The 20,077-nt window shown below is 37.0% G+C and overlaps 1 protein-coding gene across 2 annotated transcripts; it reads right to left on the bottom strand.

Annotated features, from left to right (window-relative positions):
- Nucleotides 1–14,781: 14,781 nt before the first annotated feature.
- Nucleotides 14,782–19,538, bottom strand: bys (Bystin). 2 transcript variants are annotated; one of them, XM_073973508.1, is made up of 6 exons: nt 19,264–19,538; nt 19,075–19,192; nt 18,609–19,011; nt 18,154–18,546; nt 17,965–18,084; nt 14,782–15,076 (listed from the first exon to the last, which is right to left on the bottom strand). In XM_073973508.1, the coding sequence occupies exons 1-6, from the start codon at nt 19,390–19,392 to the stop codon at nt 14,923–14,925; spliced, it is 1,317 nt and encodes a 438-aa protein (XP_073829609.1). In that variant the 5' UTR covers nt 19,393–19,538; the 3' UTR covers nt 14,782–14,922. The 2 variants fall into 2 exon arrangements, 1 of the variants encoding a protein (XP_073829609.1); XR_012411380.1 differs by lacking the exon at nt 14,782–15,076 and adding an exon at nt 15,306–16,761 and having other exon boundaries at nt 17,039–18,084; nt 19,264–19,505.
- Nucleotides 19,539–20,077: the final 539 nt, after the last annotated feature.

The following is a 20,077-nucleotide window of genomic DNA, read 5'->3' as shown; positions in this document are numbered from 1 at the left end:
GTTTTTGGTGGAGAAGTTTCATGCCTGTAAGGAACCTCAAATGTCAAATTATGGGTAGTTCTTTCAAACAATGTAGCTAAAATTCTTAAAATACCTGGGGCTATACCAAAACACGGAGCTACGTTTACAATTTTTGGTGGAGAAGTTTCATGGTTGGAACCTAAAATTGCAAGTAGTTCATTCGAGCAATGCAGCTAAAATCCTTAAAATTCCGAAAATCGAGAGGTACTGATATGTGGGATATACCAAAACGTGGGACTGTATAGCCCATCTTCGAACTTGAGTGGAAAAATGCACTCGAGTGCAAAAATATTGCGTTCTAGCTAAATTATACCAGACAATAGACAGACGAACATGGCTAGATCGACTCAGAATCGTATCCCGATCAAGAGTATTTATATTATATAGGGTCGCAAATGATGATTTCATCACAGTGGTGCAACGGTATGCACACCCGCGTTGCACGCAGATGGTCGTGGGTTCGATTCCCCGGCCAGGCAACATCAAAATTTTCAACGGCGGCAAAATCAGTAATGTTGGCGACATTTCCTGAGTATTTCAGCCATGTAAAACTTCTCTTTAAAGTGGTGTCGTAAGACACGCCGTTCGGACTCGACGATAAACAGTAGGTCCCATATCACTGAGCTAATATGAATCGCTGTCCCGTCTGGGATGTTTGTGGAACACTTATATATATATATATATATATATATATATATATATATATATATATATATATATATATATATATATATATATATAAATGATGATTTCAATGCGTTACAAATTGTTTGCTACTACACACAGACGAACACAGAAATTGGCAAAAAAAATTAATTTACATTTTTTCAAGAAGAGCTCTCGCGAGCGCTATCACATAAAACAAACCGGTCGCAACCAGAATCTAGCAAATCGGAACTCTAGTTGAAATTGATTATTTTTTTACAATTAATGCCATAGAATATTAATTATAAAGTATTTTGCCCAAGATTTTTCAAAAACTCAAACATTTTCTGAACACGATAGACCCGTCTTACCAAAACTATGACCAAATTTGGCAATGTTTTTTTGTGTTTCTTACCTTCTAAGAAGTCAAATTACAGACGAATGGGTTAAACAGTCCTATTGACCCAAGTCCTTGTTGGATGTGGTTCAACAATTTGTCGTTGACCATTTGTTTGAATGGTTTCCTCGTTGTCCTTATGTAGTCTGCTAGACACTAATTTGGGCCTAATTATGTGATTCGATATCGAGTTGCTTCGATGGGAGGCAACATTCGTTATCTAGTAAAATTATCGAGTAATTGAACATAAATTTCCGAGTAATTTCTCGTAGCCAAATTTAGTTCGGTTAAAAATTGTAGCTAAAACCTAAAACTATGGGAGATATACCAAAACATGGACCTATGTTGACGATTTTTTGTGGAAAAGTTTCGTGGCCACTGAGAACCTGAAATACCAAATACGGCTAGTTTGGTTAAAATTGTAGCTAAAATCCTCAAAATACCGAAAATCGGGAAATATCGTTATATGGGAGCTATAACAAAACATTGGCCTATGTTGACGATTTTTGGTGAAGTTTTGTGACCACTGAGAACCTCAAATGTTAAATTACAGCTAGTTCGGTTAAAAATTGTAGATAAAATTCTCAGAATACCGAAAATCGGGAGGTACCGTTATATGGGGGCAATACCAAAACATGGACCTATGCCCATACATTTGGAATATAAGCTAATTCGGTTTGAAAATGTGACTAAAAACGTCAAAATATCTGAAATCGGGGGGACCGTTATATGGGGGCTATACCAAAACGTGTACCGATATAGCCCATCATCACACTTGACCTGTCTACAAACAAATAACGCATCTTCCCAAAATTTCAGCGTCCTATCTCTATTTTTGTTGACGCTAGAATGATTACCACAGACGGACTGACGGTCATTCATAAATTGACTGAGAATTTTACCCTGATCAAGAATATATGTACTTTATAGGGTCGCAAATGATTATTTCAATGAGTTAAAAACTCAAAAACTAGCTTAATATACCCTCCATATTATGGTCATGTGTAGTGGTGCCGATACATGTTTTAAATGTTTCATCCGCCGTTGTTTACCAAAGGAAATACTCTCTCAGAGAGGCTAATGCAAAAAACCCACCAAATTCTCTCTCATTTATTTTGAGAGAAAATTATTAAGTTATGGTCTTTTGAAAATGGTAAAACCGGCAAAAGTAGTAAAAATTGTAAACTGTTGTAAAGAAGTTTTACAGTGCTGAAATAACCAGGAAATGTGACCTACATTAGGCTGAAGTGTATTTTCCCACTGTTGGAAATATTGTCTGACCTGGGAATCGAATTCGGACATTCTGTCTGCAAGGCGGGACCATTGCACCACGGTGGTAGTAGCGGAGTGGATAAGGAAAAATATTTATATACCACAGGAGCTAAGAGGATTTTATTGTAAAAACCAAGTAAAAAGGTGTCTGTCGGCTCGACAGAGACATAATGAAAATAATCAAACTAGAATACCGTTGTAAAGAGTATTCCGAGAACTATCCGAAGTAAAGTTTAAAATTTATCCGTCTTAACCTGTTCTTAAGTCCAAATATTTAAATGTTTGTGGGAGAGGTAGCGGAAAAAGTGGACCAATGTAGTCCATCTTTGAATTTGACCCACGTTTGGAATAACGAATAAGATGTGCAAAGATGGCACCAAATAGAGCACTCCCTTTAACAGCCATTTTAGTTGGATTTATAACTTCAGGGTGATTATGTATCTACGTCAGTATGTACTTATATGTATATAACTGTTCCACAAACATCCCAGAAGGGACAATGGAGACTTCTCTCATGTCAATGAGTGCACCCCGATTCATATTAGCTCAATGATATGGGATCTACTGTTTATCGCCGAGTCCGAACGGCGTGTCTTAACACACCACTTGTAGAGAAGTTTTACATAACAGAAATACGCAGGAAATGTCGCCAACATTACTGAGGTTGCCTGGCCGGGGAATCGAACCCACGACATTCAGCGTTTAAGGCGGGTGTGCATACCGATAGTATGTGTTTATGTATGTTCTTACACCCGATAAAAATTATACTGTCGTAATATGAGCCACGACGACTTCCTGCTGTACAATTTCAAAACGATCCTAGACATGTCCCTAAACTGCGCATTTGCGAAAAATTTTGAAATTTTGTGTGGGAGATATCCGAAGAAGTGGACCATTTTAGTCCATATTCAAACCAGATTTAAGTGTGAATAACTAATACGATACGCAAAGTTTAGACAAATGTCAATCACTCCTTTCGCTAGCTATCGTACCCATCACGCACTTTAGTTGAGCACAGTAGATTTTTTGGAGCTTTTGGACCAATTTGTCAGGAAACATGAGCCTGCCAACGAAAAATCTTATTTCGTTGTAAACTGGACCACAAGAAGTACTTTCGGTAAAAAAGGCAAATTGCCTCATCGAAATATCCTTCGGTAAATCCCTTCCAGATAGTCCCCATAGAACGGTACCTCCCGATTTTCGGTATTTTGAAGGTTGTAGCCTCAATATTCCTCCGAAATTACTGAAATTTGGTATTTTATCTTTGTTGGGGGTATGAAACTTCCCCCAGAAATTTGTCGGTACAGGTGCACGCCTTAATATAGCCCCATAGAACGGTACCACCCGATTTTCGGTATTTTTAATGTTGTAGCCTCAATACTGCTCCGAAATGTCTTAAAATTTGTATTTAGTCTTCGTTGGGGGTACAAAACTTTCCCCCAGAAATTTGTCTGTACAGGTCCACGCCTTAATATAGCCCCCATAGAACGGTACCTCCCGATTTTCGGTATTTTGAAGGTTATGGCCTCAATAATCCATTGAAATGGCTGAAATTTGGTATTTAGTCTTCTTTGGGGATACTCAACTTCCCCCTCTAAATTTGTCGGCATCGGTCCACGCCTTAATATAGCCCCCATAGAACGGTACCTCCCGATTTTCGGTATTTTGAAGGTTGTGGCCTCAATATTCGTCCGATGTGGCTGAAATTTGGTATTTAGTCTTCGTTGGGGGTATAAAACTTTCCCCCAGAATTTTGTTGGTATGGGTCCACGCCGTCATATAGCCCCCAAAGAAAGGTGCCTCCCGATTTCTGGTATTTTAAAGGTTGTGGTCTCAATATTCCTCCGAAATTGCTGCAATATGCCATTTAGTCCTCATTTTAGGTATAAAACTTTCCAAGTGAAATTTGTCGGTATAGGTCCCCGCCTTCATATAGCTGCCATAGCTTCATTATCACACCGAAATAGCTCAAATTTGGTACTTAGCCTTCGTTGGGGGTTTAATTCATCCAAAGCAACTTTAAAAATTTGTTTTAGAACGATAAATTAATTTAAATATTAAAATTTTGGAGCATAATACAAGTTATTAATTTTAGTAAAATAAGGACAAAAATACACATTTCCAACAATTATCGGATTTGAACCTTCCCATGGACAAAACTACTTGACAAATCAATACCATAATTCAAATTCCTTCAAATTGAAATGTTTACTATAAATTCTCATCAATAAATTTGTATTCCGAAGTACTTGATTTTGACAATTTTTGGCCACTGCGCCGTCATATAGCCCCCAACCAACGTTACCTCCCGATTTCCGGTATTTTAAAAGTTGTGGCCTCAATATTCCTCCGAAATTGCTGACATTTGGTATTTAGTCCTCATTTGAGGTATAAAACTTTCCATATGAAATTTGTCGGTAAAAGTCCACGCCTTCATATAGCCCCCATAGAAGCGTACCTCTTGGTTTACGGAACTGAAATATCGGAAATTTAGTATTTAGTCTTCTTTGAGTCTAAAAACTTTTCACCAGAAATTTGTCGGTATAGATCGACGTTTTGATATAGCCCCCATAGAACGGTACCTCACGAATTTCGGTATTTTGAAGTTTGGCCACATTATTTTACCTAAATTGCTGAAATTTGGTATTTTATCTTCTTCCTAAACCAAAGGAAACTAATTGTTCCATTTTACTTCAATACCATTCGTGGTGGAGGGTATAACAAGTTTGGCCCGGCCGAACTTAAAGCCGTTCTTACTGTTCAAATTCATTAATGGTGACTACTAAATGCAAAAAATGCTTTGGTTTTAAAAAAGAAATCCTGCTATAATAACTTTCCGAATTTAAATGTGAATAAAAACGCCTGCATTATTAATAAATGCCCTTTTTCTCCTCTACGAATAAAAATGCTTAGAATATTCATGTAATATGTATGTATGTACGTTGTGTATATGTACTTATATCTTTTTGTATGCATGACAGATATTAAAAATGAAATGATACATCAGGTCATCTTTTATATTTGAACAAATTTGAATATATTTTAAACTTTTTATATTGGCCGGAAATATAAAAAACAATGCCTGTACAGTCGGGCATGGCTATAACATTTTTTTATTTTAACAACAATTTTTGATAAATATTTGAAATTAAACGCATTTTACATTTAACGTGTTTTACAAAACATGCGTCATTTAAGTTGTCAATTCCATAGAATATCTGTCAAATAAATCCCGCAAAATTCCCAAAACATCTGTTTTAAGTGCAAGTGTAAAATGTGTTTAAATCGAAATCGTAAAACATGAACGATTTTAATATTTTCATAATAATTTGTATGGTTTTGTTGTACAGTTTTTCCCATCGTATTCTAACCAAACATTAACAAAAACTAAAAAACCCGAATAGAATAGGAAAAGAATAATTAAAATTACCAAAAATTAATTGAAATTACCAACAAAATACCCAACTAATGAACTAATATACATAAAGTCCGCATTTAAAAATGAAAAACAAACTAAAAAACAAATGATAAAATCGAAATATTTTTTAAGTTCTTTTTTTGACAACAAAAAAATGTGTGAGTGAGATAACAAAACAATACTTATAGTGAACAACAACAAACCAAACAAAAATACAAACAAATCAAATCTAGATATTTAAAAAACAAACAACATAACATAAACTAATAAATAATAGCATCAAATAACTAACGGCTAGTTTGTTAAGCAAATTCAAATTAAAAAAATATACATATATACACAAAAACTAAAACATTGCCAAAAAACACAATATGAAAGCCATAAAATATGCAAATAAACCAAAAAAAAATAAATATATTAGACACTAATGCTCTTAGTTTAACAAACATTTCATGTGTATATTTACAGAACATGCATTTTCCTCATTCATATGCATACACCATTTGTTTTTGCTTTTTTATGTAAATCTAACGCAAATCTATGGAAAACTATTAAATTTTGAAGAACAGATTACCACAGCAGGCAGCAAAACGTTTTTGTTTTTTTTTTTTGTATAATATTAATCTAATTTATGAATACGAACCAAGGCAAATTTATATAATGTATATGCATGAATTACAACAACTAACAAATTTACAAAAACAACATTGTTGTTATTAAAAATTAATTGTCCAAGAAAATATTAAATAATAGGGTCGTTCCAAAAATTTCCTCAGGAAAAAAATAAATACATTTTGAAAATCCTCTAAAACAGAAAAAAATTTAATCAAAATGTAAATATAAAGCATTCAGAACTGTCGTAGGGCATTTTTATTACACGTTTGGGATGAAAAGCAATATTTTATGGTAGCAAATTTCGAAATTTCAAATTTCATGAGTAGACCCTATAACATTTTGAAAACTAAATTTACAAAAAAAAGTAAGAATACAACTGATTATCACTTCTACCTTATATAAATATGCCTTGATACGAACAAATAAATTTAAGCTATTTTTTTAGAAATTTTCTGATTTGTTTGAATAGCGAATTCTTCTGTTATTCAATATCTTACTAGAATACAGATTTGGTTATATTCTGTTTGAGTTTGACACAAAAGATATACTCAATAACCCAAGGAATACAAAAAAATATTATAGCAAAAGTAAATGGAAACTGTTTTGAATTATTTTAAATAACAGGAGTCGTGAAAAAGACTCCGGGCATTCAAAACTCCTTACCAAGGCATATTTGTAGAAAGTAGAAGTGACAATCAGCTGCACTTTTACTTTTTTGTAAATTTCGTTTTCAAAATGTTATAGGGTCTACTCATGAAATTTGAAACTTCGAAATTTGCTACCATAAAATACTGTTTTCATCCTAAACGTATAATAAAAATGACCTACGACAATTCTTAATGCTTTATATTTACATTTTAATTCAAATTTGTTCTATTTTAGAGGATTTTCAAAATGTATTTATGTTTTTCCTGAAGAAATTTTTGGAACGACCCTATTATTCAATATTTTCTTTGACAATTGATTTTCAATAACAACAATGTTGTATAAATTTGTTAGTTGTTGTAATTCATGCATATACCTTATATAAATTTGCCTTGCTCCTTACATATTAACCTGGATAGAGTTACCATGTCAACAAAATCACCTGGACCGTGGTGCAGTAATTAACATATCCGTCTTGTACAGAAAAACCCTCAGCTAAATACTAAACATTTCTAAGTATTTTGGCTAAGAAAAGGCTATACGAGGGCTGAACAATAATTATCTGGCTTAACAATGACAACGTGAATATTTACCATCAAACATAGTTTTATTGTTTTCTTAAGTGGTCTCCAGCATTATTTTACACTTTTCCATGCGCTCAAACCAATTGTTGAAACCCTTTTCCCATCCGATTTAGACTACACCAAAACTTGATTTTTTGAACGCTTTTACAGCAACTTCTGGCTACGAAAAAAGTTAGCCATGCCCTTTTTTCTTGATATGCTGGAATCAAATAATTGGCCTGTTCCCGTACTTTATAAAGTGGTAAAAGTCGTAAGTTGTAAAAGTCGTAAACGATTTTCATATAAATTTTGTGTACGGGAACGCAAAATGTGAAAAAGTGGTAAAAATTGGAAAAACTTTTTAGTTCTGGAACAGAGCTAATGTATTTGGGTTGGTCATTGGTCAGTGGATTTGGCTCGCTTTCGAAGACCTAAACGGTCGATTCGTGTTTTATTTCTGGCTCCTAAGCATAGATCCAAGATTCGTCGTCTGTGATGATCGTATAAACGTCGTTTAAAGCACAGCGATCGTTTTTATTCACAATTTCTTTGCAACAATCCACAAAAGCCTCTTTTTGAGCGATTGTCCAATTTTGCTGGATCTAATGAGAAAAATCCATGTTTGCGGCCAGGTGTTCATGCAATATCAAATGTTAGTTGGTGGAAGAAATGCTCAAGGATGCCTCTATCTCACGGTATATAACATGGCGATCTTGCATTATCCGTTCACGCACGGCGTAATATTTTTCTGGCACAACGGCCGATTTTGTGCGAACCTCACGACCTTCGTTTTTTGTCGAGTGTCGGCCCTGATTGAATTAATTAAACAACTTTTTCATAATGCTTTGGATGGTCCTTTATCGAGATACGAAGAATTAATTTGATCGATGCACTCTTGCCGTGATTATTCACGTCGAAAATTGTGATTCCATTTTTTTGCAAAATGATTTTTTCAAGTTACTGTAAACAACATAACACAATGTCGTATGACAAACTGTCCCGAGAACGTATAGGCTAAATACTGTCAGACTGTCCAAAAAAAAAATTAAATGGCGTCTGCCAATACGCGGTGTTGCCTAGGCCAGATAGTTTTCGTGCAGCCCTCGTAAGGGATGTAGAATTATGCTCTACCCGCCACTCCGACTCGACGATATAAATGTAGTTCCACATCATTTAGCAAGAAATATAATCGAGCCGAAACCATTCATATGATGAAAGTCTCCTAGGTTGGGTAGGGCAGTTGCGGACCTGAACCGCATGCTGAGCAAATATTTTGCACGGTGTCATCAATTCTTGTCATCTAGGAATTTATACGGTTGCACCATCCTGAACGTAATGTTTCCCAAAAACACCCAAGAAGGGACTAGGTGGATTTCTCTCATAGCAAATAGTGCACCCTGATTCATGTTAGCTCAATGATATGGGACCTACCGTTTATCGCCGAGTCCGGACGGGGTGTCTTACGACACCACTTGTAGAGAAGTTTTTCATGACTGAAATCCTCAGGAAATGTGGCCAACATTATTCGGAGCGGTATTTTGCCACCATTGAAACTTTGATGTTGCCTGGCCTGGGAATCGGACCGCAGACCTTCAAAGTGCAAGGTGGGTGTGCATATCATTGCAACACGATGGCACCCATGCTCAACTTAAATGAGTCAAAACTACTCTGGTATGTCCAAGCAGCTGCTGTTCTTCAGGTCTAGGAATATGGCTACTTCGATTTGCTACAACCTCAAAGCTTCTACAGTTAGTCGATTGTAACCACAAAGCTGCTGGAGTTATTTGAGTAGGTTTGGCAGGGTAATTGAATTTAGGCAGCTTCACCTTGTTGCACGTAGTTGAGCCAAAACTATTCTGGTTTGTCCAGGCAGCTGACTTTCTTCAAGTCTACCTCAAAGCTTCTACAGTTAGTTGAGTAGGTTTGGCAGGACACTTGAAAAGGTGCGGTGTGTCGTGCGGGCCTGTACCGCATGCTGAGCAGATATTTTGCACGATGTCATCAATCCTTGCCCCATAGGAATTTATACGGCTGGGCTATGCTGAGAAAATTGCGACGAAACTACACTGAATTATCATGACAGCTGATGTTCATCTGTGTCTATGAATGCGGCTGCTTCGATTGGTTGTAACCACAAAGCTACTGGAGTTGGTTGAGTAGGTTTGACAGGGTAATTGAAAAGGTGCAGAGTGTCGTGCGGGCCTGTCTGGACAGATGTTTTGCACGGTGCCATCAATCCTTGCCTAAAGGTTGCCTGGTTGTCGTGGCAGCTGACTTTCTTCAGGTCCAGGAATCTGGCTGCTTCGATTGATTGTAACCACAAAGCTGCTGGAGTTATTTGAGTAGGTTTGGCAGGGTAATTGAATTTAGGCAGCTTCACCTTGTTGCACGTAGTTGAGCCAAAACTATTCTGGTTTGTCCAGGCAGCTGACTTTCTTCAAGTCTAGAAATGTGGCTGCTTCGATTGGTTTAGCTGGGCAGTTAAAAAAGTGCAGTTTGTCATGCGGACCTGTACCGCATGCTGGGCAGATGTTTTGCACGATGTTATCAATCCTTGCACTATATGAATTTAGACGGCTGCACCATGCCGAGACAGTTGAGACAAAACTACTCTGGTTTGTCGTGGCAGCTGGCGTTCTTTAGGTTTATGATTACGGTTGCTTCGTTTTGTTGTGACCATAAAGCTACTGGAGTTAGTTGAGTAAGTTTTGCAGGGCTGTTGAAAAGGTACAGTGTGTCGTGCGGATCTGTACCGCATGCTGGGCAGATGTTTTGCACGGTGTCAACAATCCTTGCCCTATGAGAATGTAGACGGCTGCACCATGCTAAACGTTGTTGAGCCAAAAACTACTCCCGTCTGTCGTGGTGACTGACGTTCTGCTGGTTTAGGAATGTGGTTGTAACCACGGAGATACTGGAACAAACACATAATTTAAAGAAAGAAAGACATAAAGAAGAAAGCCAGCTGCCAAGGCAAACACGAGTGGTTTTAGCTCAGTTAAGATCTGAACGATGCAGCCGCCTCAATTTGTATTGGGTCCGGATTGATGCAACGACACACTGCATTTGTTTAGCTGCCCAGCCAACCCCACTCACCTGTCTCATGATTCTTTATGGACGCAACCAGTCCAGGTTGCAGAATTATTGAGTCTGGATACAGAGGAAGCAGAATCTGATATTTGAAATAATACACGAAGGAACATATCGAGCCCTTCCCGCGAAAAAGATGTAAGCGACATTTTTTCGATTTTCGTTTTTTACGGAAATCTATGAGGAATATTCCAACACACCATCTCCCAAATTTTTAGAACTCAGCCATCTACCGTTACGAAATTAGAGCAAAAACAATTTTGATGTAAGCGCCATTTTTGCTTTTTGTGTACATTTGTTTGTGACAGCGAATTGTCGCTTACATCAATTGCACATTTACATACCATGTCGTTATTCAACTATATTACAAGAAATGCGTTTTAATCTTATAATTCTTCGAATAAATACTTTCTATAAAATTAGTGTGCTTTGTTTTTTAATTGTAGATAAGAATTACTCTAAAAATTATTTGTTTCAAATAAATTTTTTTGATGTAACCACCACTTCTCAAAGTAAAAGCCTGGTTGCGTGACAGCGAAAAAGATGTAAGCGACACAAACTACCGTTATATTGAAGATATTCCACAATTTTTTTATTTTTTCAGTAAATAGGATTTAATGACAGAACTATACCAAATTTGAATAAACAATTTTGGATATATCAAAAGTTATTCAATAAAAACCGTCTCCTGTAAAATTATCTTTTTGTCGCTTACACCATTTTCGCGGGAAGGGCTCGATATATGCGTTGCTACAACAACAACCACAACGGAGCTACTGGAGTTAGTTGAGTGGGTTTGGCAGCAGACGTTCATTAGGTCTAGGAATGTGACTACCTCGATTTGCTTTAAGCACACATCTACTGGAGTTAACTGAGCAGGTTTGGCAGGGCAGTTGAATAAATCCAGTGTGTCGTGCTGGCCTGTATCGCATGCTTGGCAGATGTTTTGCCATCAATCCTTGACATTCTCACAATAATTGTTTATAGCATCATCGACTGCATTTGTGTGAATGCCATCTAAACGTACTTAATAGGCTTGCTGATCTAGGGAATCTCTCTTGTAACGTTGGACCTCGAGCAAATAGAAGTTCACCTTTTCACAAAGGTCATCAGGGAAGGTAACCAACGCCAAGAGTGTACAATCATCCGCTTAGGTAAAGATTTTAAAGTCATCTATAGGGGTGGAATGCAGGATTGGTAGAGATTAAACAATTCCGGAGATATCACCCTACCTAGAGGAACTCCATGCATAACTCTACGGGGCTTGGCCTTTTTATTCCTGAATTCCACGTACCACTAGCCTCCACACATATAATTGGTTATATGACGTTTCAAACTTGGCCAGAAGGTAGTCTGCTCAATGTCCTCAAACATCGAGGAGGGCTTGACAGTATCAAAGGCTTTTGATATGTCGGGCGCCACCAACACTGTCCTAATATGTGTAGAGATGACGAACAGCGCAGTTGTAGTGCTGCTTACGGAACCCATGTTTATGATCGTTAAGTGAATAGTTACTTCTAATGCTGGGGAGGAGTTAAGCGTCAAGAGTCGTTGATACGAGCGACAAAACGTAATCGGATTGTACGATTCATCTTTGCTGTCTGTAATCCTTGTATGGCTTCAGTAGCGGAATCAACCTGCCCATTTTCCAGACTTCATGCACGATGTTCTTCGCCTTGTTACTCCCGAACTGGTTGATAAATTGTAGATTAAAATAATTGTGTTACTCTTCGGATCAGTCAGTCAAAGTGCGGCCTTCAGAGGTGATGAAGTCCGACAGTCTGCTGATGGAAACAATTGGATGATCTGACCGAAGGGAAACGACGGTGGTTATAATTGAAGAACTGTGACACTCTCCCTTATCCTTGCAAAACGTAGACCTATGAATTTGCTTTGCCAACGATATAACCCCTCTGGTCTTTGCCGAGGACAGAATGCCACAACTCATGATGAGGATTAAAGTCCTCGATTATGATCTTTCTATAACCTGTAGTACAGCTACCAATCGGCGGGATATATGTACGTTAAAGAACTCTACCACAGCGATTCCACAACTCACTCATGATGTTTAGTCCTTCTGTGATACTTGTCTTAACTTAACTGAGGGCTGCACTTATGATGAGCATTAAAGTCCTCGATTATGATCTTTCAAAACCGGGATAATGTTGGGCCTATAACCTGTAGTACAGCTATCAATCGGAGGGATATATACGTTAAACAACTCTACCACGGCGATCCCATGCTGCTTCTGTGATCCTTGTCGTAACTTAACTGAGGGCTATAGTCGTATCGTTTCCTGCTCTGAAGACATGTTGGTGATCGGCCATGCAGAAATGTTTACTGAAGTATGGAGTAATATGGAATCGATTGGAATGGGGCGGTAAGAGCTGCCCATGTGCGTATGTTTTGCCAGCTTACTGGGACTATTTTTCAACCTTCCACATGTCGGAGACCTCGAAGGTGCTGAGACACAGGTTAAAGTTGCATGCAAGATAGTTTGCGCCATGTTGTCCAATGATTTTCAGCATCTCCGTTGCCAGACCATCCGGACCTATTGCTGTGGAGATCTTGGCGGCTTTTTGGTTTGTAAGCACATTATCCCTTGTGATGTTGGCTGGGTCTGCATTTGATATGAGGGCACGGGTAGGTCTTTACTATCACTGTTTGCTGTCGGTGGGTGCTCAACAAATTGCCTGCAGACGGCCGCTGCTGTTTTGGATATGGTCTGGCGTCCGACGCGTTATATTTCCTAATGGACTCTCTTTGGTAGAGTAGCTTTGAGGCTTTGGTCGGGAAGTTTGGTTTTATATTTTTATCAGCCCTCTTTTTATGGATCTTTTGCATGCCTGTAACAGTATATGTCTACGGGTACTGAGGTAGGTGGGGGGAGCTTGTGAGAACTCGGAGAAGGAGGTGGTCCGAATTTAGCGCTATATCATCATGCCAGGAAGTATTCGCGACTAGGTCTCCACTGACTAGTGTTACGTCAGGGGAACAGATGCTGCTATGCGGGTAGTGTGTTCCTCCTTTAGTGAGAAAAAGATCATGTCATCTAACTGCTCGACGATGCCGAATACCAGCTATCGTTATGCGCATTTCTAATGGAATGGACTGAGTGTTGGCTTGTAAACTGTTTGACATACTGAGTCTGGGGGGATATAAATGTTGAGAATTTTAATATCGATTTCCCCTGTTGATATTGCTATTCCCTGGATTTCTATGTGAGTTTTGTGTTTTTTGCGATTTTATCTTCGGATAATAAAGATTATTTATATTCTGGCCTCGAGCTTCAAAAACATCTTTTTTCAATAGAAGAACAATATTCTATTTTTAATTTTTATTATTTTCACAATCTTATTCCATTCATCCAAACTATATTTACTACTACATATACATCTTTTCATCTCATCGTACTTACAAAATACGTATAAATAATATTTATTCAATATTTGATGTCCAATTTTTATATGAAATAAGTAACAACCAAAACAAACCAAACCAAAAAATAAAATAACTCTTCTAGAACAAAAACCCCTCCTCCTTCTCTTGAGTAAGGATAACTAAAGTCTATTTTAATTCTGAACTAAATTGTTAAAATAAATTTAATATACATATATTTTATGTATTTAATTAGATTAGTCTTATACATAAATGCATATGTAATTAATAAATAAAAAAATACAAAATTTATATATTTTTGTTTTTTACAATAAGCAAACAAATAATATAAAAAAACGAACGATGAATGAAAATTAAAGTTAAGTTTAAAAAAATATTATTGTTATTTAGTTAAACTAAATTTTTGTACATTTAAACCTATTTGTTTTACACTTTTTGTCTAAAAAATAAAAATATTTTTATTTCAAAAATAAATAAACTATTAGGAAAAATAATAATTAACCCTGTCCCTATTTATTATTATACCAAACATTTTTGTGATAAAAAATACTGCTTTTTATATCCGAATAAAAAAGAAAATAATTAACAAAAAATAATTGCTCATATCATCGAATATAAATACCAAGAAGAAGAAGAACAACAACAACTTAAGCCCAACCAAACTCTATAAATTAAATAAAGTGTCCAATTAAAATATAAAAAGAAAACAAATTGCGTTTTAATTTTTGTGGTGGTTGTTTTATTTAATTCGGTTATCCTGTTTTGTATTTACATTATTTCCAGTGTAAATATATTAAAAACAATATTAAATGTATTATGCTTTCCTATCAATATTAAATTAATTTTGCAACTAGTCTTCATTCTTGCATATAGCCAACATCCTGATCTGTGTACATTTCAACTGGCTCCGCTCCCAATTTATCATCAGCTTCCATCATTTCAACATCACGGCATGTTGCAGCCTGTAATTCTCTGCGTATTTCAGGTGTCAATTTTGGATGATATTGTTTTCTAAAAAATACAAGAAAAATTAATTAAATAAATTTAAAAAATTAAAAAAAAAAACATTTTTATACAAAATTAATAAATCTCAAGGGCTAATTCAACAAACAGAATTCCACAAAATAGAGATGAAAAGAATCCAGAAGTATGTGAGAGATATACAAAGTTTCGGTACGGAGTACTTCCTGGGCCGAAGTAATTATTATTATTATTTATTTATTTTATTTATTTATTATTATTTTTTTTTTTTTTTTTTTTTTGATGTTAAAACTCAATAGTTTGTGGTTCCAATAAGATCGTGCCAGTATCAGTGTCAGCGTAATGATATAGGATACTGAAAAGAACACCTTGTCTAAAAACTCGTCTGGCACTGTACTGTTGGAGATGTTCTTTCCTTTTTCTAAATATGTTTTCCCAAAATTCCGAGGACGATATTCATACGATAAGCTCTTACATATGTTGTTGTTGGAACAGCATACGATATGATTGTATGTTCGTTTTTCTGCTTAATTTGGATGTGGGTCTATATCCAGTTCAAGGAATTTAGCCGCTTCGAGTGGTTGTAGAAGGTACTGCAGTTAGCTACGTAGGTTAGATAGGTCAGTTGAAAAGGTGTAATCTGTCGTGCGGGCGCGTACCGCATGCTGAGAAGATACTTTGCATGGTGTTCTCAATGATTGCCCCATACGTATTTAGAACGGTTGCCCCGTGCTGAACATAGTTGTGCTGCCATGCACATTGTTGCATGTCGTTGAGCCAAAACTACTCTGGTTTATCCAGGCTGCTGACATTCTTCAGGACTAGGAATGTGGCTGCTTCGATTGGTTTGGCAGGGCAGTTGAAAAAGTGCAGTGCGTCATCAATCCTTGCACAATAGGAATTTAGACGGATGCACCACGCTGAACATAGTTGAACCAAAACTTCTCTGGTTTGTTGTTGTAGCAGCATATAAGCCTACGTAGGAATATAGGTTTGATACTGGCTGCCGTGGGATTGCTTGTGTGACTACTTCGATTGGTTGTAACTGCTAACTGTGGATTGTAACCGCAAAGCTACTGGAGTTAGTTAAGAAGGCTTGGCAGGGCAGTTGAACTGGTGCACCGCATACTGGGCAGATGTTTTGCACGGTGTCATCTATCCTTGCCCTATAGGAATTTATTTGGCTGCACCATCCTGAACGTATTTGAGCCAAAAATACTCTGGTTGTTCGTGGCTGCTAATGCTCCTCAGCTGCGGTAAATCGAGAATGTACTCCGAGGGCCGCATTTACACGATCATGAAGATCCCTCATAGCATGCCTGGATTGGGGAGTCCTATCCACCATATGGTGATTAGGATGGTTCTCACGTTAACACCCGAGCAAGTACTGCTACGAAAGTATGTCGTTATGTTGCTGTACTGGAAAAATCGTTGTCTCCTCATGTAGATGGTCCACTGAAAATATGAGGAGGCACCCTCTTGCAGTTCTGAGGGCGACATTCTGACAGGTTTGAACATTTTTCATCGCGTAGCACTTATGAACGCGGACAGAACTGGTGCGAATTGCTTACTAACTGTACCCTAAGTGCTGCCCGCTTGGGACTTGAGGACCTTGTTTCTACCGGGTATGTTCTGAGAAATACTTCACCTCACTTAATTTTGTTCACCCCATTTTCGATTATTTTTCGAGTATTTTATGGACGGACTATTGTGTACTTTTCTTAATAAAAATCCCTAATTAATATAAGACCCAAGAAATTCGCGAAAAAATAGGAGTAAATCTTGGGGTCATAAGTGGTCGGAATTTTGCTACCATCGAGAGACGTACCTAAAATTTTCTGAGCGACATATTTGCAGAACATTTCGAAGCTGAAAAACGTCATCTTGCGGTACTTTTATAGCGGCTCTTAAAATAAAGGACGAAAAGGACATTGAAGGAAGCGAGTTAGAAGGTCGCAGTGCTCTACGAAAATAATCCTCATTCGATTTGACTGAAGCCATGTCATCTCAAAAATAAGCTAAATCAACAGTGAACAAAGTTATAACGATAATTCCAGATGGCTTACAGGGTCTCTAGCAAAAACTTCATCACGCCATAACGCGGAAGTTCGACTCACGGCGTATCTGTTCTTCGGGGTTCTTAATATACTCACCAAGGCCTTTCATCCTCAAGAGGAATTTTCCGCGCGCCAGACTTTCAACTCCATTTTGTTGCACAGTGTTATCGAATGTCACAACTTATGATAAACATTGAAGTCCCCCAAGACCAGTCGGTTGTGACCGGGCTAATGTTGGGCCTTTAACCTTGAGTACAGCTATTTATCGGCTGCATGTATACGTAAAGAAACTCTATCCCGGCAGTTCTACGCTTGACTCTGCTAACCCCATTATTGGTCCTGGGTTTTTCTCCATTCCGACACGGAATGTTTCCAACAATGAAACATGATGTGTACACCGCCGCGGCCACCGGTGGTTCCGGGTCAATCCAGTATCGAAGAACCCGCCGCCGGATGATAGTTCCACGTAAGAATGTTAATACATTGTCGTACCTTTTGGTGTTGCTGTGAAACCTTTCCCGTTGAACTTTCTGTAACTATACGCCGAACAGGAAACCGTTTCTTTTAAATGTATAGAAAGCATTACTTTCACTTGGAAAGGTGGGCAATCAAAACTTCAACAACTTGTGAAAGATATTGAAGATATAAAAAAATTCCCAATCAAATGATCAGCACTTGCATACCACAGTTTTACGTAGAGGCTAAAAGGATGTTACAACAGTAGGTACTCATGCAGTTGATGACACAACGCCTATTAACTAGCACTTAACCCAGATCTAAACTCATTTTGTAATTGTGAAATGTTAGAGTTATATATGGTCCTAAACTAATAATAATGTATTATATTTTTAATTTCCTTACCTCAACAATCCAAGTAAAGCGTCTTTTTGTTCGGATGAAATATCATTTTTATAACGTTGAACAAATGTTAATAAACTTTGATGCCATAAAACTGGCATTTCACGTTTGTCATTTTCGAATCTAGAAGAAAAGAAAAACATTAACTTTCGCTTGGCTCCCACAATGATTATTACAGCATTAAATACATACCTTAAGAAATGGAAAACAGCAGCATCTACCACACGATATGGTAAAGCATAACGTTTATCGAGGAAATAACGAATGAATATCGAATTGGCACCAGTATAGCCCATTTCACAGATTTTCAACAGACACGCCGACGAGTGGAGGACTGGTATTGAACTGCGTGCAATAACACTACCAAATATAATGGCTTCTCTCAATGTACAATCACCCGACTCGAGCAATGGCAAAATAATACCCTTCATAAAGGCGGCTGGCTTGAAGAGAGCCCGTTTCAATGCATTATACAAGTGCATATTTAACTTTTTATATTCGGCCAAATCATCACGAATTCTGGGTAACAATACCAAATTGTAAAAACGTTGAGCCATAGCTTGTGATAATACAGATGAAAAGATTCTAAAAAGAGACAAAATTCCAATTTGTTACAAATAGTAAGCTAGGAATTAATTAATATTTACCTTGCCCCCTGGAACATTGCAGCGGCACTCCAGTTATGTGGTTCTGTGATAAATAAAATCTGTTCCCAGTTTCTAAGTTTTGGTATGATCTTGAAAGCTTTAGGAACTTTGCCACTACGATAACGTTTCATGACATCACGAACGCCCTCGTACATTTCCTTTACACGAGGATCAAGCTCCTCAATTTTAAGGGAACCCTCATCTGAGAGTTTTGTTTGAATATCTGCTTGCTTCTCTTGGATTTTTTCCATAATAATTTCAGACAACTTCAATGTACGTTTTCCACCCTGTGGATTTTGGAAACGTTCAAATGCCTTGGCATCTTCCTCATCGATTTGCAGATCATCCATAAAATCATTTTCATTAACATCAATATGTTCATCCTCTTCATTGATATCATCGCCTACGGAAAATATTTAACTAATTAGTAAAAACAAATGCCATGTCTATACTTTTGCCACCTTACCCAAATTGAAATTAACCGATTTCTTTGGTGTAAGACTGGGGAAGTTTTCTTCATTGAATTCCAATTGTTGTTGTTTGGCTGCAGCCAAAATTTTCTTACTAGTTTTACTATCTAATACCTAAATATTGAGATTCAATAAACGAAACGTTTGCAATTACGTCTTTTTGAAATTGTCTAAAATTCACTTACCGAAGTTTCTTCTGCCCTGAAATTAATTTTTTTCCTATCCTTTTGCTTGGCCACCTTGCCATCCATAATCTGTTCGTCCAGTGGGACTTTTCTTACAGATGCAACATTAGCTTTTTTAGGTTTACCCATGTTTTGTGGCTAGTTTTTAAATAATTTTTCCTAACAAATTGGATTTTTTGCAGCAGTCTTCCAGTCTTCCCACGTGTTGTTGTTTTGATGGAATATTTGACAACAATCGAAACCTAGTGATGACAATAGCACCGATATGTGCGAGTGCGTAGTTATCGATAACGATGCCAACTGTCAAATTTTGTAACCAATAGGTTTGTTCCTTGGTCCAATTATTATAGGACCTCTCTCAAAATGTTAAGTGGGGTACACTAGAGCTGGCAAACCATAGATATTTCCAACAATAGATATTGTCGATATAATAGGTCTGTACGATAACTCAAAAGTTTGTACAAATTTGTAAAAACTTTTACAAAAAATAACAAACTTGTAAAGTAAAAGAGAGCGAATTTGGAGAGAATTTTGGAGAGTTTTGGAGACTTTTGTTACTGAGAACTTAAAAGTGTTTGCAAGCAAAATTTTCCTTGTAAGAATTTGCAAGTTTGATCGTCTGATTTAAATTCGAATGTTTTGTGGCGGACTTTGCAATTCTTGGCAAAAACATAAACAAATATTTGGTTATTAAAATAATTACAAGATAAAAAAGAGAAGAGATAACTAAATAAATTTTGGAAAACGACTTATTTTGTAAAATAACTTATTTAGTATTTTGTGATGATTGTTTTATTTCTAAGGTATCAAATCC

Source organism: Musca autumnalis, unplaced genomic scaffold, assembly GCF_047663935.1.
Source record: "Musca autumnalis isolate F117 unplaced genomic scaffold, ASM4766393v1 scaffold_3, whole genome shotgun sequence".
Classification (NCBI taxonomy): domain Eukaryota; kingdom Metazoa; phylum Arthropoda; class Insecta; order Diptera; family Muscidae; genus Musca; species Musca autumnalis.
Note: the sequence above shows the minus strand (reverse complement) of the source record. Positions and strands in the feature narration are given on the sequence as shown.

What these genes read in the sequence shown, in the direction of transcription:
- bys (XM_073973508.1), bottom strand. Translation starts at nt 19,392, where the DNA reads ATGGGTAAACCTAAAAAAGCTAATGTTGCATCTGTAAGAAAAGTCCCA. An exon ending in GCAATGTTCCAGGGGGCAAG is followed by an intron (nt 18,547 to 18,608) that starts GTAAATATTAAT and finishes GTCTCTTTTTAG; the next exon opens with AATCTTTTCATCTGTATTAT. An exon ending in GCTGTTTTCCATTTCTTAAG is followed by an intron (nt 18,085 to 18,153) that starts GTATGTATTTAA and finishes CTTTTCTTCTAG; the next exon opens with ATTCGAAAATGACAAACGTG.